At 41.9% G+C, this 25,147-nt stretch overlaps 1 protein-coding gene across 11 annotated transcripts in view; it reads left to right on the forward strand.

Moving 5' to 3' along the window:
* The first annotated feature begins 14,843 nt into the window (after nucleotides 1-14,843).
* Nucleotides 14,844-25,147, forward strand: part of LOC111080927 (fasciclin-3) — an 89,024-nt gene continuing 78,720 nt past the window's right edge. For 5 of the 11 annotated variants that reach the window (XM_022376820.2, XM_022376830.2, XM_022376846.2 and 2 more), the window contains exons 1-2: nucleotides 14,845-15,289; nucleotides 16,046-16,256. In XM_022376820.2, the coding sequence (XP_022232512.2) occupies nucleotides 16,214-16,256 (43 nt within the window). In that variant the 5' untranslated portion in view covers nucleotides 14,845-15,289; nucleotides 16,046-16,213. The other 6 variants (XM_022376796.2, XM_022376803.2, XM_022376813.2 and 3 more) reach the window with 6 other exon arrangements.

Here is a 25,147-nt window from a genome sequence, read left to right on the forward strand (position 1 = left end):
CAAGGAACATGTCACTGCTCATTGCACCCAGCATACCCCCTCTACCCCACCATCACTAATGGGTAACGCAAGAAGAAGTAGAAAATAAAAAGGCAGAGATGTGTGCAAAATTTATCTCAGTTTGTGGCTAAAGCTAAAAGCGCAAATAAATAATCAGCAACAGTTGCCAAATAGATCAGAAGTTTTTCCAGCCACCAGCCACCAGCCACCCACCAGCCCTTGGGGTGTGATAGGGGGGCGTGGCTGGGGAGCCACTTACTTACTTACTTACCCACCCGCACGACTTGGCCGTCCGAGCGGTTTGTCACCATCTAATCCGTGTTTGCCCCAAGACATTATCCAACACGAGTCCGACCCTCCTCCCTCTACCACTTATTTTTTTTTTCATACAATACAATAAATTGCCAAAGATTATTGTCAGCAAGTTGCAAGCATGACAGGCAGGACGAAAGTCCGGGCACAACCCTCCCTCCCCATTTGTCACGCGGCTCTGCAGCATGGCAAGGAGCAGCGTAATCTCTGCATTGCATGCACATTGAATGATCGCTGGATATTGCTGGATATATGTATACATGGATATGTATGCTCATAACTATAGTCGCCACATTGAAATTTATTGAAACAGATGTAAATCGTCGATAGCTCAAGCAGCGGAAGGCAATTAAGGGAAGGCAATGGCCTATGTATCGGTGGCTATCGGCGGCTGCAAACACTGCACACACTTCCATGTTCTATGGCTTCGCTAATTGTCCCGAGGAGGGCGGGGGGAGAGAAAATGAAACCCCCCCAAGGGATGCCGATGCCCATAATTGAATCAATCGATGAATCCCCATGAATGTTGCCGCCAATAAACCAAAATCTCTATGGATATTTCGTGTGAAATTACACCGAGAAGGAATTTGACGATATTAGGACTATGGCTTGGGAGAACAAACCCTCTCAGATGTAATGAAAATGGGCCAATACATTAGATGTGCATTAGATTTAATGTAAGAAATATTTACAAAATATTAAATCGGTACTCCAAATATTTAATTTAATTTTTGAAGCACGTCTTAGGTTTGTCCGTTAGAAACGAAGAGGAAACAAAGTCCAATGGTTCAGATATGTAAAAAAAACTAGGAAAATAAGCAAGGAACCAAGGAATAAAGAACCATAACTGTCTAAAAATTATTATATTTTAATATTAATAATATTAATTAATATTAATAATTAAATTTAAAATTTTCTGCCAGAAATCCATCTAATGATTCCCAAGTGTCTGGCCATTTGGCGGATGTTTACATGAACTACTTGAATCACTTCTCATACATTTTTAATCCATACATTAAAGCTGTCATGTTTCTTCTACTCCATGTAATTATCATGAAAGTATTTTTGAAGATACAAAAAAAAATGATTCAAAGAACTTTCAGACACACTTCCTCTTCCTTCCTTCCTTCCTCGCATGTTGCTGATCCACATTTGCCGCCTCTATACAATGCTGCCTGGCTGCAAATGTTGCTGGCAACATTGGCGCATAGGCGAGGCCTGGCTTAATCTCCCATCATATCATAGTGTCTGTTCATTTATCGTGAGCTGCTTTTTTTTCACCAAAACGGAGATAATTGAAACAGCCAACAGCAGCAGGAGGAGCAGCAGGAGGAGCAGCAGCAACAGTCGCCGACCCGAACCCCGAACCTGGGCTAAAGCTGATGCCTGAAACCCGGCAAGTTGTCATGTTGCCATTGCCATTTACCATTTGCCGGGTCGTAGCTCTGCTCTCGAGCTCTGGAGCTGTGGCTGCGAGACTCTGGGGTCCCCGTCCTGATGCGAGTATCGTATGGTCTTCTGGCTTGGATTGGCTTTTGTTTCTGGTTCTGGTTCTGGGATACACGTTCCCCCTTGCCGTATGTCTCCGCTCTCTTGCCACTCTGTTGACAACGTCATTACTGTTCTCAATTTCACATATCGCATGGCCGACTAGCAGCAAGCGGCAGAGCAGAGCCAACGCCACGGCACCATCCATGCATCCATCCAGTCAGCAGCAGTTCCTTGTTTGGTTTTTTTTTTTTTTTGTGATTTTTTAGTTTTTGTGCGCTTCAAGACGAAAGCTGCCTCTTCTACCTGGGGCTCCATGGAGGCGGCTTCCTCTTCTTCCTCTGCTCTTTGCTGCCGTTGCTGCCAGTCTCCGTTAATGTGTCGAAAATGTTACGAGCAGAAAAAAATGTGGCTTGTAAGCTCCGCTCCGCTCTGCTCTGCTCTGCTCCGTAACTCAAAAACAGGCAACACGGAACCGAACCCCGAACCACGAACCCCAAACCAAAACCTCTGGTGGAGGCGTAGGTGGAGGTGGAGCGCGGGCACTATTTTTCTGGCAACTTTTGATGTTCTGCAGACATAATTCTAAGAATTTTTGACACTTTTGACATTTAGTAGTTTCGTCTACGCCGTCAGAGTGAAAGTTAAAGTTTTGCTGCCGCTACAGAAATGCCTCCACGCTCGCTCTCTACGCTCTCCACTCTCCTCTCTTCACTCTCTTTGCCTGAGCTATTGTCTTGTCCAGGATCCACGCTGGAAGCTAATCCGTGAGACCAATTAAAAGTTGCAAAAGCCAAAAGGGAAGAGTTAGGTTTGAGAGGAAAGCCCCTCTCTCTTAGGGTGCCCCCTCCCTGCCACTCTCTGCCCAACATACTGCTCTGTCTAATATCCATTGGTCAGCTGCAGGGAGGTGTACGATCTGCAGGCAATACATTAGCCAGCTGTGTTTTAGGTAAAATGAAAGTTGCCCAAAGTTTTGCCCCAACAAAAAAGATTGAAAGGCGAGGGCGGGGGCGGCGCGGATGGACTTACGTTTGATATTCAAGGGGCAAAAAGTTGGTCGGTGGAAAATCATTTTTCAGACAGCATATTTGAAAAGATTGTAGCGCAAAAAAAAGGCAGCGAGGCAGGCCAAGCGATTTATAGATATGATTTTGCTGTATAAAAGTTTGCTGCAATATTCTGATTAATTTTATTCGAGAGAAAATAAAATGGTCTGAAGCAGATTTCGAGCAAGAGCTGCCTGGAAAAATATTCACGAATATTGCTGGGATACTACAAATAGCCCTACAAATTATTTTTATTTGTTTTTATTTCAAGGGCAGATTTTGAGAGATTTTTTACTAATATTACTGGAAGAACCCTGCAAATATAATAAATAAATAAATAAATAATAAATATAATTTCTAATTATAATTTATGATATGTGAGTGGCATGCATGCCTCAAAACCTTATCTCATTCTGCTTTATGCAACATTTTGTTGGCTGTAATCATTTTTTGTATATTTATAGTAATTTTCCTTCTGCAGCAGGCACAGAGGCAACAACAGCAGCAGCAGAAACATGTACTCCCTGCCACAGATGAGCGAGCGAAAGAGGGAGAGAGAGAGATAGAGAGCGAGCGAGAGAGAGGTGTGTGGGTGGATGATATCTTCGGTGGTCGCCCAATAATTTCTGTAACATTTTGTAAATGCGCCCATAAACGCCACAGGCAACACCGAAATGAGACACCTACGGCGAGGAGAGTAAGGAGTGAGAGGGGCGCAGAACCTACCCAAGCAATTACATGCAGGGGGGTGGGGGGTAACGGGGAACGGAGCCCAAAGAGAACGAACTCAAAACCGGACAAGGTATAGGCATGGCCAAGAAGTTGCAGGCAACACAGTAACCCAACGCATTGAAAGCGAAGCTTTAAAAAGCAGCAGGAGATGGAGATCCACAAAGAGAGGGGTGAGGGTGGAGTGGCACACAGAGAGGCAGGGGGGAGCGGCAGAAGGCACACAGTGAGCGGGAAGGTGGTAAGGGGGTGGGGGGAGGCCAAGAAAGATGAGTCCAAGATGGAGCTGAAAGAGAACTGGGTGTGTGCGAGACTTGCAACAGTAGACGACTTTGGGTATACCACTACAACATGCCACATGCAACGGCGGCAGCGGCGGCGGCGGTGGCGGTGGCGGTGGCAAACCTGTTCTGCAATCCCCCCAAAAGCCTCCGGGGGGATACACAGACACAGATACACGTACGCGTATAAAAAGAAAAAAAAAAAAAAAAAAAAAAAAGAGTTTTTAGTGACGACACAAACCGGCTTGCCTCGGGGCAAAGATCTGGTGGGATCTGGGGGGATCTGGGTCTGGAGAGGGACCCATCGTCGTCGGAGTCCAAAGTAAACTTCACACTGCCTTTGCCTTTGCCTTCTTATTGTTATGTTTTATAATATTTTTTAGAGAGACAAAAGACAGAAGAAGACACAGCGAGACCTTTGGAGCTAGCTGCTTGGAAATGGTGGCTGAAAGGAGTTTAGAGGTCTGCTGCGAGTCCATCTTTGGGCTGCAGTTTGGTGCAGGGAGCTGTCCCGTCTTGGAGCTGCTGGAGTCTGCTGTTTTTGGGTGCCGTTTGGAGTCCGCGTGTGTGTGTGTCTCTGAGGGAGTTACGGGGGCCTGCAGCGGAGGCGACACTTTAGTTATTTTCCACTTCTTGTTGCACTCCACTTCACTTTTCAAAGGCCGCATTAAAATGCATGATAAAAACGAGTTGCATGATGTTGCACGCGGCGTATGTGGAGCTGGTTGGATGGATGATGGGGCATGCTGCATGATGATTCTCTGGAGGATAATGGGCGTGATAATGATGAAGATGATGCTGCTCTGAAGGAGCCTCTTCCACATGACATGAGTAACATAATAATGATGTTTCCATTCCCATGATGATAATGATGATGATGATAATGATGCTGTGTGCTGCTGCTGCCTGTGTAGCCTAAGATAAACATTCTGTTTGATGATGATGAGGCAGGCATGCCCCAAGGTCTGGCAGGATATGTTGCTGCTGCAACTGGTTTGGCCTATGCCTTGTCAGAATTGTGGGTGCGGTATGGATGCATACATTTTACATGTGATGTGGCCCCAAGCTGCTAGCCAGCCCCATCCCACCCCCGGCCCTTCTCCTTGTGCTCTGGCACCCACTCGTAATAGTGTCTGGCGGCTACACGGAGCGAAAAAAATGGGCAAGCTTTTTTTTATGAATATTTCACTTGGAAAATTGGACTTCAATTAAATCGAAAATAAAGGCTAAAATTTTGGAATATTTCAAATTATTTTTATTATTTGTATTATTTTTTTTTTAATTTTAGTTTTGATGAGAATTTAATAATGATGAAAATATACAGATCTATCAGTCTTTTGCTTCAGATATTAATGGATAGATTTATTCCCTATGCAAATTATATGCCCTACCCCCATCATCAAAGAAGGCAAAATATTTAAATTAAATAAATATATAAATATATAAAATATAATAATTAATATAATATATAATAAAAATATAAAAAACAAATTAAATATTTAAAAAAATATAAATAAATATTTTAAGTTAAGAAATTGTTTCCTGATTTTTTCTTTAATATATTTATTATATTTTTTTGGTCAGTGTTCTACTCATTTCACGTCTAGAACTCCTTCTTCTATTTCTTAGTTTTGGTTAACAGTCTGTGTGGGCGTGTCGGCCTGGCAATTGTTGCATGCCACAGCAAGAGAGGACGAGCCGAGCAGCAGGCCTTAACCCTGGCGTTGGCGGGTTAATGTCAGCGTCTGTCTAGGTCTGGCTCAGGCTCTGGCTCTGACTGCGTCTGTGACTCTGTTTCTGGGTCTGAGGGTCTGAGGGTCTGAGGAGTTGGAGTCTGGAGCTCTCGGGTCGGTCCCTGACTCCTATCTGGCCGTCACATCTCTGCCTTGGAGTTTCGTTTGCTCTAAAGGTTAAGTATCTGCCCGCTCTCGTGCTTCGCTGTGTGCAGTATCTTTGCATCTCTAACTCTGCCCTTAGCCTTGAATCAACAGTGCAGAGAACTCCTCTTCCACGAAGCAGTTGTTGCTGGCTCAAGTTGCTGTTTCTGCTGTTGTTTCTTCTTCTTTATTTCTATATAATTATTAGATTGCATTTAGTGGAGTTGCGAGATGCCGAGATGCTTGAGCGCGTAATAGCCAAAGGGTTTGGGTTTGACCTTTTGTCAGAGAGCAAACGGGCCTCAAAACATTTATTTTTTATTTTTCTTTTTTTTTATAAAGAATTGAATTAAAGTTATATGTATCTCTATGTCTTTGCATCTGCATCTGTAACTAATCCAACACACACAGATACAGTTACAGATGCAAATGCACACACACAGCTCTGGCCACAAAAGCCTCGCACGTAGCTGCTGAAAAGGAGAGTAAACTGGAAGTAAAACGTTGAATAAATAAGAGACCAAAGTCACATTCCTCTTCAGCTCCAGCTCCAGCTTCTACTCCCCCTCCCTTTCTATTTATTTTTGTGGGGAAACAAAGAGATGACCGTTTGCTGGCTATTTTTTTTTTGGTAAAGAAAAAAGGTGAAGCAAGAGGCGGTAGCTGCAGCAGCAGCAGCAGCAGTGCAAGCAAACAAAAGATACAGATACAAAGATACAAAATAAAACCCAAGATACACACACACACATGACATGGCAAAAGCGCGCGCAAAGAGCATTCGAAAAAAAAAAAAGCCAAGCAACGGCAATCACAATAGCAGCAACACAATAACAGTAACAACAACAATAACAGCAACAGCAACAAATTTAACAGACAACAGGTACAACAAAAAGGTACAGTCACAAATGACGGTTGGGGGCAGCTACGCTGGCAGAGGCAGAGGCTGTGACTGCGACTGCAGCAGCGACAGCAGCGTTAACTTGGCTAAAAGCAGCGAGACAGAAAGAGAGAGAGAGCACAAACTTAGTGGTTATAAAAGGGCACCCAACAAGAGAGAGAAAGAGAACTTAACAGGTGAGTTAGCAGAGCTCTAACAGTGGAGATCTTAGGCGGTGGGTGCGACAGAAAGAGACTGAGAACAAACGAGAACGAAATGGAAATGAAGCCAAGCAGCTCCAGAGAGAAAGATAACAAATTTATGTAGCTCCAAGCGCCAAACTATTTTGAGAGGCAGGGAGAGAGGCTGATAGAGAGCTGATAGAGAGCCGATAGAGAGCCGATAGAGAGCAGATAGAGAGCTGATAGAGAGCTGATAGAGAGCAGATATTATAACAGATAGTACTCTATTCGTTGGTGGTGGAGGGAGAACGAAAGATAAAGTTTAACAGAATGAAATGGAAATGAAACAGTAACTGTAACTGTAAGTCAACAGAGCAGAGGGGCAATAAACTGAAGTTTTATTGTAAGTTACTTTAACAGAGCAGCAGAGAGCGAGAGAGAGAGCGAGCGAGAGATACACGACAGTGAGCATAGCATAGCAGCGCTGCCAACGTTAACAGAGATCGTAGATTCGGAGAGATAGAGAAAATAATTGGGGGAGAGAGAGTAAGACAACCCTCTCATTTACCGAGAGATGGAAACTGCTCTGCTCTGGCTGGCTGCTGCTAGCACTCTCCAGCCAGCAGCAAATGTTGCCAGCAACCAATGCTGCCAGAGATCATGTTGCTCACAGCATTGTTGGGCAACAGCAGCACGTTAGGTACAAATGTACCAAAGGACGTTCAAGACCAGAAATGTTGAAAGGTTTTTGTTTTTTTTTTTGTTTTTCTTTTCTTTTGGTAACTCAACCCAGCAAATATATACTCTCTCTCTCTCGTTGATAACTGTATCTATTTAATTGAAACTGGCACTCATTTACTCTCTCTTTTTGTGGCTACAATCACACGGGTATTGTGCCAAGGATGCACTTTATTCATTCAATTAGCCTTGCCGCACAAAATTCATTTGTATTTTTGAGTGGAGTGCAGCAATGCCCCTCCCGAAAAGTACTTGGGGGCTCCCCCTTAACCCTTGAACGAAAACTTTGGACACGGAACCTTCACGAACAACACTCCCATCCCATCTGCCCCCATGCCGCATGCCACACACTCTGTGAGCTAATGTTGCAATGGCAGGAGAGGAGACAACTTGGCAAACTTTTTTTAACCACAGCTGGCAACTGTTAACCCATTGCCAGTTGCCATTTCCCATTTTCCCAGACGGTCACCAGGCCACCATATCCACAGGGTGGGTGGGGAGGGGGGAGAGGGTTGCAGTGGCAGTGGCAGGGAAGTGGGACTGCACTCCCCGCTCTCTCTCTCGCAGTGAGACAATTGGCTGAGGTTGGGGTGCAACTTTTGCACACACATAAATCTCAATTTGTAGCAACACTGAGAGTGCGAATAGTTTGCAGTTGCAGTTGCAGCCACCCCACCCCCACACCCAAAGGAAGTGTGCCCCAAAAGAGTGGCAAGAAGTTCGGGTTGGCGGACTCCAACAAGGACAACTCATAAGCTCTCTTGACGGTGCTGGGAAAGGACCTTTGGGAGGGGGGACGGGACACACACATTTTAATTTATGCTCTCACTCGAATCCCAATTGGAGGCAGCCAACCGCAACATGTTGCACGCACACGCCTCGCTGCAGCAGCATCAGCAAAAGTTTTTCCTTTCAAATGGAAAAAAATTAGTTTTTTTTTTTTTGTTCAATTCCTCCATCACAGATTCAGCGATACCTTTTGCTGACTTGCAGCGAAAAGGTGCATGATGATAATAGTGCTGGATGTTGATGCCACACGAACAGGAGGTGGCATAAAAAAAATTGACTTTAATGCAAATTGCCAGGGGGTTCCACCCGGTTGGCAGCGCCTCCATCCAGCACGCACCCACACACCCCCACCCCCACCCCCATATGTGTGCCTCTACAATTCCCCCCCCAGCCAGCCATCCTTCAGCATCGTCATCAGCCTCAACATAACAGAACTGAAGAGAACCAAAGAGAGAACGAACAGAAATTCTCATTACAAGCGCAGTTTAATCTGCAGTCAACGTCAGGGGCCCCAGGGGCGCCAAAGGGACGCCTAAGAGGGGGGTGGGGTGGGTGGCAGAAATGAGTGGTGCCAAAGAAGGGGGTGTATATGAGAGGGGTGGTGGGGCTCTAGTTGGTTAAAGCAACGAACGACTGAAAGCGAGTCAAATGTGTTAAGCTGACTGACCGACACCCACGACCAGCCAACAACCAGCGTAGTGTTTCGTTTCGTTTCATTCTTTCTGCTGCACTCCAACAGCAGCAAGCCCTTACCTCCCCCCCGCCCTATGATGGACCCGTTCCTCACTCTCCCAACGACTCGGCACACTGCACCCCTCTCCGCACTTGCCTTGCAACGAAGATTTATATGCTCTTTCGCGATTTATGGATATCATTATCGTCTCCTTTTTATAGCTTGTCATCCTACTTTGGAGGATTCTTTATGATATTTAAGTAAAAAATAAATTTAGAAAATTAAAATAAATTTAAAAAAATTAAAATTAAATTGCAGAGATTTTTATTGTTTTGTTCTTTAAAACAAAAAAAAATTTGGCCAATATTTATCACTCCCCTATCTGTCGCTAGCTACCTATCTATCTAATATGCCCGTCTATCTATCTATTATATATCCAAAAAAAATCCCCCATCTGTTTTTCTTTTGCCCACAATAAACTTTAAGACTGAGTACCTAGTACTTTGCCTAGAAAATAAAGATGATCATCCCGTTAAATAATATTTTAAAGCATATAAAAAATCCTTCGTAAATTCCCATTTTTTTTTTGCCATTGTTTGCATTGGTGCAAAAATTACGATACCCCTTTTTTTAGCCATGGCATAGAAAAAAAGGTTAAACCAAAGAGTGGAAATACGAATATATAAATTCATTGTTTCGCACAATATGAACATCGAGGGTCCAGTCGGTCTAACAAACCAGCCGCCGCCGCCCACTCCAGCCACTCCTCTCTCCCTGCGTAAGCCCTGCTCAGCACCCACCGACTGTTGCTCCCTGCTAGTGCCTGCCTCCTCCTCGTTCTGTAGCTGTAGCAATAATGGGGGCACAACAACAACAGCAAACCAGAAAACTGAAATGTAACTCAATTGTAATGCAAGGTCTTACTCGCTCATCCGTGCACTCTGGCTCCGTCCCTCTATTCTCTGCAGCAGTACCTTTCCTCTCGCTCTGCAGTGTACCCCTCTCTCGCACTACCACTCTCTCTCTCACACACTCTGCCATACTCCCCACTCTCTGCGTTTCCCTCACCATTCACCTGCTGCTTAATTTACATGTTTTTTGGGTAACTTTATATGGCAAAGCTCCCCCTGGCTCTTTGGCTCTTCACATACTTTACATATCAGCACAGAACCCACACACACACACACACACACACCCACACACTACCCCCCGCCACCCCTCTCCCTTTCTAAAACAATCCTCACACTCTATGGAATCTCTGGACTTTCTATGCGATTCTCGTTTCATTAAGTTGCTTTGCTCGATTTTGTTTTTGTTGTTGCTGTTTTTCCTGTTTGTTTTCAGGGTTTTCATTTGGGTTAAAAATGTCAGGGAAATGACTTGCAATGATATTATAATGAGTTTAACTGGCGGTTTGACATCGTGGGAGATTGTCTGAGTATCGCATGTTTAAAGTTTAAGCAGGCAAATAAGTTTTACAGGCAGCAGCAGAAGAATTTTCTACATTGAAATTTTGTTGCTCAGAATCGTTGTACAGCGAGTGGACTCCTCTGGGCAGACAGGACATAGTTTTTTGGATATGGTAGAATCTTTATTCTTTATTTTAGTTTATTTTATTTATTTTTTTTTAATTTAAATTTTATTCTAAATTCTTTTAGGGAATTCTTATTCTTATCCGAGAAAATTCCAACCGTAGAACAGCCCAATAGAGAGCTTTGTCGTTCCCCCAAATGCTCTCTTTAAAATTAATATTTTTTCCACAAAAATATACACAAGTTGTACACCAGAGAGTGCTAACTGTATAAAACACCCAAACCTTATGGTTTTAATTTCCCAAAAAAATATATGTGAAAAATATGGCCCGCTGAAGCCCCTTGAAGGTTCTCCCTCCCTTTGGTAAAATTTAAGAACTGCAAAATGGAAATGCAAGCCGAAAAATTGAATGGAAACCGCAAAATTGTCTTAGTTTGTTGCCTGCCCCAGCATCAGCCCCAGGCCCAGCCCCAGCCCCAGTCCTGCTGTGTGGATGCAATGCTGTTGATGCTGCTGTTAACACATATGGAAAATAGAGTTGCAAGAAGAAAAGCTGCTGCTAAGAGGAGTGGCAGGAAAATGGCAAAAACCAAGGAGATGTGCCAGTAGCAGTGGCAGGCGACAGGGGATGTGTAAGTGGCAAAAGGCAGGGAGGCAAGAGGCAGTCAGGCAGGCAGTGAGACGCCTGTTTGTTTTTGTGCCGTCTGCTTGGATGCTATTCCGGCTGCTTTTCCGGGGCTTTACACGCCGCACTCTGGGTCCGGAGAACTTCCTGCCGCTGGGCCCCGTACGTTCTACCCTTCACTCTTTGGATTCTCATTCCTCCTCCCCCCCCCTTCTGACCATTACACATTACGTGTAATCATCATTTTGTGCTGGCAATAAACACATGCTGTCTGCGCTCTCACCAACAACGGGGAGTACCCCCACTGATGCAATCCCCCTCAATCAAACTACCCATCCTCCCCTCCACCCACATCCACACCCATTGGTCACACATATAACATGGAATTTACAATTTCCAGAGCGTTGCACACTGAACACACATACTTTATTGCATGCGATATTTTTATTGCATGCAAAATGCACAACTCAAGGAAAAGGAATAGAGGGTGAGGGTGAGGAAAAACATGGAAAATTGCTGAGGTAAAAAAAAAAAAAAAGGAAATTGAAAAAGGAAGGAAACGAGAACGAAAGGAGTTGTGCAATGAGCACGGGGCGAAAGTGGATGTAGAATGACTAAGGAAATGCCCTGAAGAAAACTTTCAAAAGGTGTTTCAAAAGAAAAACTTCGTGTCGGTTCTGCCGACCCTTTTTCCAGATGGTTTGAAATAGTTCCCTGATTGCCTGTTAATTAATAAACAGCAAATGAATGAAAAAATGAATCACTTTTGCTTGAGGAAAACCCTAAAAGACCAAATATGCGGATTTACCGGTCGGTGCGGTGCGGTGCTATCGGTCACGTCATTATAAAACTATTCAAACAAAAAAGCTGCTGATAAAACGATAAAGAAGAAGAAACATTTGTTGATAAGGAAAACTCTTTGGCAGTTCATGTTTGAAGCGAGAAACAAATGTTTTGTGTTAAAAAACAGATTTTTATGGTACTGTTCAAATTTATTGTAGCTAAATTTTAACATAGAAATATTCGAGAACATATTAAATAATGGAACCATCTAGGAGTTTTATTGGAGAAAACACACACTAATATATAAATATTTATACTTAGACTTAAAAATGTACAATCGATTTGCTCCGAGAGTGGAAGTTGTAAAAAGAAATAATAAGTTAGCACTCATTTGATTTTTTTTAATATTTAAAATAAATATATTTTATGTAAAAATTAAATAATAAATTCAATTTTAATTAAATACAATTTTAAATTATGCCTCCTTTATTTTAATTTCTCATTTAAATTTTAAATATGTTCAAACCCTTCTCGAAAGTGCCCATTAGTTAGAGTATTTTTGATTTCGATGCATTTTGCCCTGCCTGCCTGGTACCTGTCCCTCCATGCGAGGAGTGGCGTACACAAAATGTTGGCCCAAAGCTTATTGAATGTGTGCTTTGATTAAATTTAAAATGTTTGATAATACTATTTGCTGCCTGAACACAGACGATACGAGGGGCTAAGAGACTATAGGGCAGGCATGGCGTCTGGTATGGGCTACATGGGGGGTGTATGGGGTGTGTGGTTTGCGAGTGTAATAGTGCAGAAGTAAATAAATTAAAGGCCAATGAATCCCAGGATCATCGAGTGGCTTCAGTGTGCTTTAAATGCCCCTTGGATGGGTGCTATGTATTATGATAATACCAAAGAAGTTTTATATCTTGGCAGGTTTTTGGGGCACAATAAAAGCTACCCTAGGGCCAAGAGAACTATCAATAACTAAAGACAAATGTTTTATGAACAGATTGTCTATGGCCTAGAAGCTTAAAAATTCTGGAAAATAAAACTACCCATGAAACAAGATCCATAGATAGATGCGCAACTTTTTGAGCCTAGAATTCACAGAGTTTTTTTCTTGAAATTTTAGCCATAAATCGTTCAAAATTGAGTGCCATTTCTGGATCAAATATCTGCCAGTATCTTTTCAATAGACTGGCGGCAACATTACTCAAAAAAGTCTAAAAAATATCCCAAAAATCACTTGATTAAATCTTAAAATTTCTCTCATATTTTGATCACTAAATAACCCTTGGCCCATTGCAGGTTTTCGTCTTCAGTGACTGTCTGACAGCAAAGTAATCGATTTAATAAATTTCTATTATATTTCTTATCTCTCTTTCTCTCGTTTCATAAATATTCAATATTCAATTTCCTGTTTTCAAGCAACTGTCCCACTGTATTGTTTTTCGACATAAATCGATTCGACTCGTTACGTTTCGATAGTGGACATTAAATTTACATCATTCTAATCATTGTGGGTCAGGTCGTACCTCCTGTCTGCTGTCCGCTCTCCATTCAGATCTGGGACAATGGCAAATAGCGGGCGGCCCGGCTTTCAATATTTGCGGCAAGCAAAACCCGGAACCAGCCAGCAGAACGAGGAGCCACTGTGCCAAAGATTTACTCCCATACCCTCACTCCGGCCCATCCACTCTGCCCCTCTGTGACGACTGTGTGCCCGTTGCACATACAGCAGCAGCAGCAGCAGTGGCAGCAGCGGCAGCAGGCAAACAAAAGGCACAAGGCAGAACGAGATGGGGAGAGATTATCAAACGACAAATAGACAGAAATCCGGCAGCAGGCAGCAGGCAGAGGCAGCAGCTTTGGCGACAGGCCGAAAGCAAACTTGGCCAAAACGACAGGGCAACAATAATAGGAACAACAACATCAACAACAACATCAACAACAAATAGAAGTACAACTACATCTGCAATACACCAGAGACCAACAAATTCAAATCAAACTTACAGCAACAGCAAAACAGAAGAGCAAATCAAGAACGGAACGGAACGGCACGGCGCTCGACTATGCTGATACCCCTCGATCAGATATAATGCCAATGCAACCTCTGGCATTTAGAGCACGGGGAATGCAGGGAATTTCGAAGGGAAAGTACACTGGCAATGCTGGAAAAATCAACATTTAACATAGGTATTTTATTTATCCTGTTCTCCGATTTCTGTGATACTCGGTTTATTTTTGTAATTTTCGGGACACAAACTTATTACAGAATTTAATATTTCCTTTAATAAAATTTCTAATTTTAGTTCCAGCCATTCATTTATAGTTTAATGTTATTTATATTTAAATAAGGTTTTCTGCTAAAATTTGTTAATCTATAAGTTCATTTTGGTCCTGCCTTTAGTAACAATTCAATCGGGCAAAAGTATTGTGGAAAGATGGATAATATTACTGTCTGAAATAAGCCCGAATTTAGTTATTCCAACTCTAATAGATCCCTAGATTAAAATTACAGTCGAACCCTATTTCTGCTCTCACCAAATCCTCTCCAAATTACAGGGTATGCACCACATAAAGATTTGCCTAAGCAGAACAATCGCTTGGCAACATGCCCACTCGCACAGCAGCATGTTGCCCGAGCTACACCAAAATGTTGCTAGCTTAGTGCGCATGTTGCCAAGCGGCCGCCTAGACAAATGTTGCCAATGCAGCGCAGTCGGCGTCGACTGCATATGTAAAAACGCATACAAGCGCAGGCAGGGCAGGCAGGCAGCAGCAGCAGCAGCAGCAGCGTTTGCTATACGATGTTGCTACACATTCGTATCTGTGTGTGGCTGTGTGGCTAAGTGTGTGTAAGCCGGGGCTTCCATGGCCGTCGTCGTCGTTTGGCAACTTCATTCTGAGGCAGCGTCACATTCAACGGTTAACTGTTGCATTCAACGTTTCGTTCGCTTCGGCTCTTCCACATTTTTGCGACCGTGTGTACACCGTATCGTTCACATTCACATTTACGCGCCTCTTGCCAGTCTCTGGTCTCGTATCGTCACGTCGTTCGGTTCGGTTCGGTTCGGTTTGCGTCGGTACGCCCTCGCTTCGTATCCGCTAGATACGAGCGTATTGTATTATCAGAATCATCATCGTTGTGTGTGTGCCTCGTATTTGTGTGCCGAAGGCGTTTTTCGTCGTCATCAAATCCATAACGTCATTTCGTTTGTTGCCGCTGCCGCCACTCAAACGGTGAGTGAGGCGAACGTGAGTCGATTCAAGTCGTGTGCGTGTAATTCTAGCCATCACTGTAGCAGCAGCCGCAATCAGCCGTGTGCGTTTCTTACTCTCAATCACTGTACAAGGTGTGTGTGTGTGTGTGTGTTAACTGCTCTAAATCACTGTACAAGGTGTTAAACTTCTTTGAGTCACTGTACTGTACTGTGGAGTGTGCGTATGCCATTGCCCCTCACTGTGACAACTGTCCCGCACTTTTTTTTCGTTTGTTTTCACTTGGAGCGTCGTGTACTTCTGTCTCGTACTTTACTAGATTTTACTTTTCGCAATCACTGTACTGCTGTGCTGTGTGTGTGTTTACTGTAATCTTGAGTGTGTGTGATTTTTTGGGCCCTAAAGCTAATCGGACACCCGCATCTTAGCCATAAGCCCCCATTCTTGCTGCGATCCATTCAGCGTGTGTGTACTTTTGACTCTCACTGTGTGTGTGTGTGTGTTCCAACAAAAGCCTACAACAAATTTTTGTCAAAAGAAACAAAAGTTCAATAAACCAAAGTCCAGCCGTTTGTTTCTGTGTTGACAGTGCGCGCTAAAAGTATATTTACATATACGCAAACACACACACACACCAACACACACATATGTATAAAATAAATCCATATAGTACAGCGGAGCCTTAGGAGGCGGCCGTAAAGTGCCAGAGAGAAGTACACTCAGCCCCCAAAACACGCCCCCACGCCCCTACCCCGGCACATACCGCCACTAAAACGACACATTTTATGCATGAAAAAAGCTAAAGCAAAATGCAGTAACAACAACCAACAAAAATCTCTCCCTTTCTCTCCCAAAAAAAAAAAAAATACAAAAAAAAAACAAACCAAAAGCCTTTTTTGTAACGGAACCTCACAAAAAAAAAGGAGGCAAAACGAAAGAAGAAAAGTAAAGAGAAAATAAACCTGGGATTACAGCGCAAATAACGGAAGGAAGGAAGGAAGGAAGCCAAAGGAAGTCTCTCAAAACCCCACCCCAACAACAAACAAATAAACATCATCATGTCACGGATCGTTTTTGTACTACTCGCAGCCATCTTAACAGGTAAGAGAAATAATAGAGAAGAACATATAGAAAATATACAAAAACACGCTAAGAACCGCTCAGCAGATGATATCACGCGCCCGTTTAAGACCCGCTTGAATGTGTGAATATACACTCGCTCGTAACGAATATATAATATATATATATGTGAATTTATTTTTCTATAATCTATAAACTTGTTCTCACCTTAAGCCCCATCCAGACGCTAAAGAGTGTGCTAAATAAATACCTATCCATATTCACATCCATATCCATATCATGCTTGATTGATTGACGCGACAGCCCCACCAGACTACAGACTGTGCCTCGAGGGGCGTGACATCTGGAGAAAGTGTTTTGAATATCCAACCATGTAATATCCATGATATTCGCCGGTTTGACCCCTTTTTATGCGACTGCGCATGCTCAGAGTCGGCCACACGAAGCTGCCATGCCATGCCACCTAGTGTGTGACCTTTATATTTGGGTACAGTACAGACTCGGTACAGACTGGCCTTTTTGGCATGCGCTGACACCATCACGGCAAAAGGTCAGCCCACACTATTCGTAACTCTGGCGATTCGAAAGCAGTCTGTCTGGCTGTGCTCAACAGATCTTAAAGCTTGTAATGATTGGAGGTGGTGGGGGGGTTAAACATTTTAATGGGTTTCTTTTTTGTTTTTTACTGGTTTACAAAACGAGTTTGATTGGTTTTCCCCATGATGAAACGTAAACCCATTTTTTATGTGCTTTTAATGGGGTTTTATTAGAGGCAAATAAATGTCTTAACCCCAAAGAAATTCTTTTGTTGAATTCTTTAATTTGAATGGCGGGTGCCATTATGACATTATGCATCCTTGAAATTAAGACACAAGGCAACAATCATCCCCACTCGAGTCTTACTTTCATGCCACGAAGTTAGCGCATAAATTCTATGGATACTCCCTCCCCTCACATTTCGCCGAGTTACCAGCTTGTAAGCGTGTGCCGCATATGGAGGAGCTGTACTGTCATGTCAGCCTATTTAATTAAAATCCTTCAATGTTTCATGCCTCTACTTATTATTTTTGTACCCGCTGCTGCTGGTGCTGTTTGTCCCGCCTCTTATTACGCCACAGAAACTCCAAGAGAGAGAGAGGGAGGCTGTGTGGGCCCTGGAAAACTGAGACAGATTTCTCATTAGCCTGAAAAGAAGATGCTGGTTTATGCTAAAGCCTAACAACATTAACAGTACGAACAGTACGGGACGTTGCTGTTGCTGCGCAGCTGTCTCATTACCGCCCGCCTCAGCCCCCTAGGCATCCCTACTACAATTCCATCTCCATCCCCCATATGACGTGACTTTAAGACAGCGAAACATTTCATTCAACACTCGCTAAGCCGTCCATCCAGACTCTCTGCAACCTTTCAAAAGGTTTTTCGGTAAAAATGTAAATGCAAAAACTGCACAAAAAAAAAACAAAGTCCTGCAGCAAACCTGCAGCAACAAAAAAAAAAGAAAGAAAGAAAGAAATTTTGCAGTGCAACTGTAGCTGCCCTGCCATCAACTACCCCGCTACACCTTCGGTAGGAGCTTTGGGGGGCACTTCACACTGAATACTTTTACATTGTTATGGGGCCTGACGCATCGCCAGACATTGCCATCGCCATCGCCATCAGTTTGACTGTCCGACTGTCTGGCTGGCTGTCTCTCTGTCTGTCTCTCTGTCTGGCTGTTGTCTTGCAATTATAAATTTTTAATGCGGCAACGGGATGAGGATTCTGTGTTGGGAAAGGTTCGCGCTTGAGCCCCGAAGAGTGCAAAGATTTTGAGGGATTTTTATGGTAGGAAAAAGCAAAGATGGGGGGATTTAAGTGGAATCAGATATATCAGGGTGTTACAATGTAATCCTGCTCGGGGAAGCATATATATTCGTAAGGAGAGTCTGCTCCTGTGACTCTAAACTTAAAGTGGAAACAAGCGACATGTAAAATTAATTTCACTTAAAATATTCCATCGGAATATCAGAATTTTCTAGAGAATCCTTTTCGAAACTCTCCCCAAAAATATCATTCCAAACTCACTTTTATCAGTTCCATCAGTTTGCGACAATCCTTGCCCACAATTCTGAAGCAAACTCAGCCAGCCACAGCTTGCTTTCGATGCCAGCCATTCACTGGCTATAATACTCTTTCACAAAAAAGTGCCAGGGAGGGAACTGCTGCAACTGCCACATGTGCAGCATGTAAATATGGCAGGCAGGCAGGCAACGGCAACGCATCCAAAAACCATTCACCGTAATTCAAATGGCAACTCCAAAAAGGAACTCCAATGCGAATTGCGAATGCGAATCCAAAGCAATGCCACGCAAAGTCCTGAAGTATTTAGTTATGACTGCATCATCATCTCAGAGGACAGCGAACAAAAACGATTCCACATTTATGCATTTTAATGGCCACCAATTGAGGCATGTTCTGGCATAGAGGAGGGTACGAGGGAGAGAGGACAAAAAGAGTCAAGCATTGAATTAAATACGTGCCTGTGTGTTGGCCCCGATGTTTTGCTAACTCTTTGCACTGACTGTAACTGTAACTATATCTTCTTTTTGGCAAGCTCGTCGCCCTGCCCCCGCCCATGACTCGTACACCCATGACATATATAATTTTCAACTCTTTTTCCTACCTATGGTAATTGCAATGGGAATGGGAATGGTATACAGAAAATAGCAGGGAGCCCCCACTGTTCCACTGTCCTCTCATTCTCGTTCTCATTCATATTCATAACATCGTTTCATTTTGGCTTTTTGCTTCGCTACCTTTTTGGTCAGCCAAAAAAAAAAAAAAATAAAGAGCGAAGAGAGCATTTTGGTCATCAAAAAAGGACAGACAGAGAGAGATGCCAAAGGAGAAATAGTAGAGCATTTTGGTCATCAAAAAAGAAAGGAGAAAGAGAAGCGCATTTTGGGCATCAAAATGAGAGAAAGAGAAGCGCACTTGATGCTGTAACTGAAACACGAATATGAGATGGCCAAAGGACACAAAAGCTTTATCGCGCTTTACGTTTTGCTCGAGGGTGGTGGGGGGGTGGCGAGAATTTCCCAAAATGAAGAACAACATTCGAGTATTCCCAAAACTAACGAAGCAGCAATGTGGGGGTGGGGGCAGGGAGCGCCATTTCCTTCCTCTTTCTATCTTAGTTTTTCCTTTGTCTTCCGCTCCTTAATTGTTTGCCGAAATATTGGCGCTGCTCTCCTCCCTCCCCCCCTGCTTCACTCGCCATCATCCTCTTTCCTGCTCTTTCCATTGCTTCCTTAATTTATTGATTTGTGTGTTTGAAATTAGTTTGCTTTTCCGCTTTCCCCCGCTTGTTCGCTTTTCATTAAACTTTTTGGAATTTTTGCGAACATTTTTCTATATTAATAATGGCTTAATTTATTAGTTGGGGGGCATAACAATCATGGAATAATTATAAGCCAAAAACAGTATGGTGGTGGTATTTTCTCGATAATTTTATGAGATATTGGGATTGTATATCCACAACTGTAGAGTCTCTGTATCCATCAGTTTCTGTAACACGATGCGGAAAAATAAAATAAAATAAATAAAAATAAAATAAATAAAAATAAAATAAATAAAAATAAAATAAATACAAATAAAATAAAATAAAAAAAATAGTTAGAACTCTTCCTCCATCTCAAATACATCCATAACCATTTCAATCTTTAGCCAACAGTAAATATTACTGTCCCTCCACCACAGCCTTCACTGTAAATAAAATACATTTTTATATACGAATTGTTTTTGGGTGCAACAAATAGAAATGCACAATTTCATGACTAATTTGCTGAAAAATGACTGAACAATGTCAACAACACAACTTTCGCATGCATCCTTTTGTCTGTGGGTCTGTCAGTCTGTCAGTCTGCCAGTCTGTCAGTCGAGTCGGTGGCTGTTTGCCTGTATGTCTGTGTCTGTCCCTCTGAATGTTGCGCGTGCACAGGAAGTTGGCAACGCTTTGGGGCATGTTGGAATTCGGGTATTTTCAGTCTAAAAGAGAGGGAAGCGCTAAGCGGGCAGTAGAGCGGGGCAAACGAGCGGGGTAGACGAAAGTGCGATATTGACAAAGCGTATGCCAGGCAAATTAAATATAATGGGGATCTACCCTATTTATACTTCCCCGCTGCCGCTTTCCACTGCTCTTTGGAAAACCCGCTGAAAAGTAGCGCAGTGTGAGACACACACAGAGAGAAAAACAGTTGAAAAGACAATAAAAAGAAGTAAAAGGAAAAAGTTGCAGCTTATGGAAAAGTTGCTCGTGTTTCCCAGTTGTTCTGCTCTTGTTGTGTGTGTCTGTGTGTGTGTGTTTCGGGCTGCAAGCGTACAAACAACTGTTGTACTATATGTGAGTCCCGCCGCTTCCATCGCACAATGGGGCAGGAGAGAGGCACAACTTTTTGATCGATTCGAAGGCACTGAATTGTCTTTATAAGCACGTACGTACCGGTACCATGGAGCGTGTGTAGACTTTGGTCCGAAGAGGCTTTTGAGTAGAGGAAATTTCACATGAGGTAAGCGGCAGGACAGGTACAAATAGTGTTCCACGAAAGCCTCAAGAGTGTACAAAAGTAAAGTCTGCTCAGTATAGGGGCTTAATAAAGGGACAACAAATGGTATGTGTCACAGCAAATGATTTCAAGACGCTGTAACTACTGCTCGTATTTTCTAAGAGCATTGCATTTGATTTTAAATGAAAGCTGGATGAGTGTTTCGAAAATAAATTAGAGTTCTTTTAATGTAAACTTTTTATTTATTATTATGAGAATTATATTATATTATGGGCATGGGTCCCAGGGCCGGCAGAGGGGCGTTACTGCATGACGTGTAATACGTTATTATGCATGGAAATGTAATGGAATATTGATTAGCTTTTAGAACACTAAACGAGTCAAAGGAATGAATCACCTACATTTTTATCATATTTATTTTATTTATTTGCATCATTCTATCTTTTAATTTATCTTTTTATTTATGATCTTTTCATGCACAAATCACTAGAATAAATTTTGTTCTATCCATCTTTGATCATTCTTTCTCTATGTAACTTCCATAAAATTTTTTTTTTTTTTATAATTAAATTTCCATAATATTTTTCTCACATTCAAAAGTTCTCTCTTTATGGTTGCTGATTCACGAATGATCCTATCCTATAACAGCTTAAGCCTATCTGCTTCATCTGTAAGCCCAGATATATTTATGCATGTACTGATGTCTGTATGTATCATTCAATACGTAACCCTGTTGCGCAGATAATTGCAATTATTGTTATTATTGTTTTGTTGTTTCTTTTATCAAATAAAAATTACTTATTCCGTACAGTAGCAACAGTTGTTATTGCCCGCCCTGTGCCCGGAATGATGATTCAGAATCTCTCAGTAGTTACTCATGCAGCTGTTTGCTTGACCGGGCAGACGACACACATACACACACACGTACAGTTACCAATACTCGTACTCGTAGTCGTAGTCATAAAAAGAGAATAAATAGTAATCGACTAATTCGTAGAGCAGTTCGCTTGATTGACTCTCGAATGCGCTGCTAGCTGCGCTGCTGGCTGGCTGGCTCTTTCTTTTGGGAATTGTGTCAGGTTTTACTTGCTCTATATATTCTAGATACTTTTGTGTGTGTGTGTGTGTGTGTGTGTGTGTGTGTGTTTGTGTGTTTGTTGCATTTATTTGCGCTCATTGCAGTTGGGTCTTTGATTTGGGTCATGATTCGGCCAGAGATAAGACCTCCATATAAACAGAGAGACGGAGCGACAGATAGAGAGCGAGTGAGTGAGTGAGTGCTCTGTTTCACCTGCTGTTCTGTACAAAAGTTGCTTTGGTTCTCTGGTTCTCTGTTTGGGGAAATGTGTGGGGCGATTAGATAAGGTTTACGTTGCGCTGTCAGGTTGCTTTGGGGACAACGACAGAGTCCCTTATCATCAGTGGAACACAACACACACATGAAATGGTTGATAATGGTCGCAGGGAGAGAGAGTCTTAGTGGGTCACAATTGTTTGGGGAGGGGTTAGAAACATGTGCAACGAATGCAATTCGATTCAGACAAGTGGCATATTGTTGTTCCCCGTCGTACATTTTGGACATTAGCTAATTGCAAATGTAAAATAATTTGCAACACACACACACACACAGACAGACACAACCACAATCTGGCTCTGATCTGCTGGCCATAAATTCAATTAAAATTTCATAAACTTCAAAATAACGGAACAACATTTATATCTATCCCTACATCTACATATATATATAGCATGTGCTTACATATATCTGCTTTATCATTTATCATGTTGCATGGCGTATACTAATCAATATTTTAATATGATTTTTCTAGTGCCATGAATGAGTGAGTGATTGTGGGATGGACGGATGGATGGATGGTTGGATGGATGGACGGACTGCATGTAACTGTAATTCCAGCATTAAATTATAATCAGTAATGAGAGGGGTATTTTGTGATGGCCTTAGGGCGTGGCATTCCATTGCAGTTTTCCCTAATTAAATGTGCAGTTTTAATTAAATTTACATGACTGACTAAAACAGACAAATTGACAGACAGACAGACAGACAGACAGTCAGATGGAAAGACTGCCAAACAGACAGCTGGCAGATGGATAGATGGACACTCTGAATGGCTTATTGGCTTTGGGGTTTTCAAGGGGGTGTTTTTTGGGGGGTCCAAAAAGAGTACACAAAATAATTGAAAATAATGTTTTTGTGCGTGGAGGCATTATAATTATTAATTATATCAAATCATGATGTACACGCGTACACAGATAGTGAATCCCTGCATATGTCCATAAATCCATCATACATATTTTTAGGTGAAATAATAAATTAAAATAAGAAAAACAGGAAAGAAAAACCAGTTGTTAAATAATAATAATTCAATTGATTTAAATACTGCAATCAAAATGTATTCACATCTGTGAATACATGAATAAATAGTCAATCACATGATATGTGAGTACGGTGGGGCAACACAAAAGAGTGAAAGAGAAAGAGAGTGAAAATTGAGCATAAAGAAAGCATAAAAGAAATAAAAAACATATGGGCAACACACACACAGATAAAAATGATTATGAATAAAAACATTGCTTAATGAATGAACTAATTGGATTCATTTTTGAAATAATAATGCTTTCAATGCATATTTGTTTTAATTGGAAAATAAATTCAATAAAAGACGGAAAAAGGTACTCTAAAACTATGAATTAATATTAAAAAAAAATTGTATATAAAAACATAATTAAATCCCAGACGATCCAAAAATAAACCCCCACCAAACCTTAAATGGGCCTTTTCTTTTCGTCTTTCTAAAGCATTGAACACAGAAAGGGGAAAAAATTATAAATTAAACCCCAATTAAATTATAAAAATAACCCATCATAAAAACCAATTTGAGTCGCACAAAAATAAACCGATTCATCATCATCTTCTCCCACCCAAAACTAAATTCTTCCAAGAACTTTTTCATCTGCCAAGACCTCTGGCGAGGCCTAGCAACAACAGTCAAAGATCTCTCAACATCTCCATCTCCACAAAAGTTCAGAGACGAGACTCACCTCAACAGATCCATTCCATTCATTGGCCTTATAACATTTTCTTGGTATTAAAACACGGCTCTAACACTGCCCTGCCCCAGCCCCTGTCCCTGTCCCTGCGCCCAAAAAAAACTTTGTACAAAACGCAGTCAGAGTCTTTTCGGGGCGGCGGCAACAGCGGCGGCGGCTATCTCTTTCCATATATCTAAAATGCTAAAGTTTTTCTTCTCTTTTTGTGATTTTTTAATTTTTTGTATCTCACGGATACAACACCGCGCCAAAGCTGTTTTGTTGTTTGTTGGCCAGCAGCTAGCAGCTAGCAGCTCCATGCCATGGCTCACAAACCGGTTTCAATTCTGTTTTACTTATTTGTGCTTCTCTGCTCGTTTTCCCGTCCGGACTCTCTGTTCCAACTAGTTTCCATTTTTGTTCATTATTACTTACTGTTTTTTGTTGTTGTTGTATTTTTATTTTTATTTCTCAACATTTCTACAAGTATTTCTTTTGAGCATACCCCTGATAATTGCGCATGGGTGGGGTTGGGGTATGTTGGGCACATTGAAAAAGTTTGTCAACCACTTGACAAAATTGAGAAAAAAACTTTTGTGTAATCATGTTTGGTAGAAGCTAATAAAAAGTGCCCTAAGATATCCACACCTCAGGTATATAATGTATTCTTAATATTAAAATCTTTTTAATTTTAATTCTAGAACGCTAGCAAGAGGTATCTTCATGGTCCTAACATTCTCACTCATTTTTTTGTTTTTTACTGATTTGCCACAAATGGTCTCTCTCTCCCTCTCTCTCTCTGTCAGTTTCTTGCTTCTGGCTGTTTTTGGTATCTTTCAGGCGAAAAAACCAAAGCACGCACACATGCGCAATGCACAGACTATCCGTGTGTGTGTGTGTGTGTTAATATTTTTAACTGTTATTATGCTTTTTGTTGTTGATTTTGTTGCTTATTGTGATGGCTCTCTGTTCTACATTATTGCCTTTCATTTGTGGCTCTCCTCCGATGTTGTTGCTCATTTCTCGTCGTCTTTTTTTTTGATTGTTTATTCAATGGGGTGTTGGTCGACTGCTGGCAGAGACTGTAGCTTCCCCTCCCGACTGGTTGTGTTTGTTTGTGTGTCTGTGTGTGTTTGTGTGTGTGTGTGTGTGAGGGAGAGCGAATTGTTAAAGTTAATTATTTTATATTTGTATTGCCAGCACGTTGTATTTGCTGAACTTTTTTTTCGTGTGCTTCGCTTCTTGCGTTTGACTTTTGATGAAAAAAATAACAGAGAAACAAAAATAAAGAAAAACGAAAAACGAAAAAGATATGTGAAA

The sequence above is a fragment of the Drosophila obscura genome, unplaced genomic scaffold (assembly GCF_018151105.1).
Source record: "Drosophila obscura isolate BZ-5 IFL unplaced genomic scaffold, ASM1815110v1 contig_36, whole genome shotgun sequence".
NCBI classification, from domain to species: Eukaryota; Metazoa; Arthropoda; class Insecta; order Diptera; family Drosophilidae; genus Drosophila; species Drosophila obscura.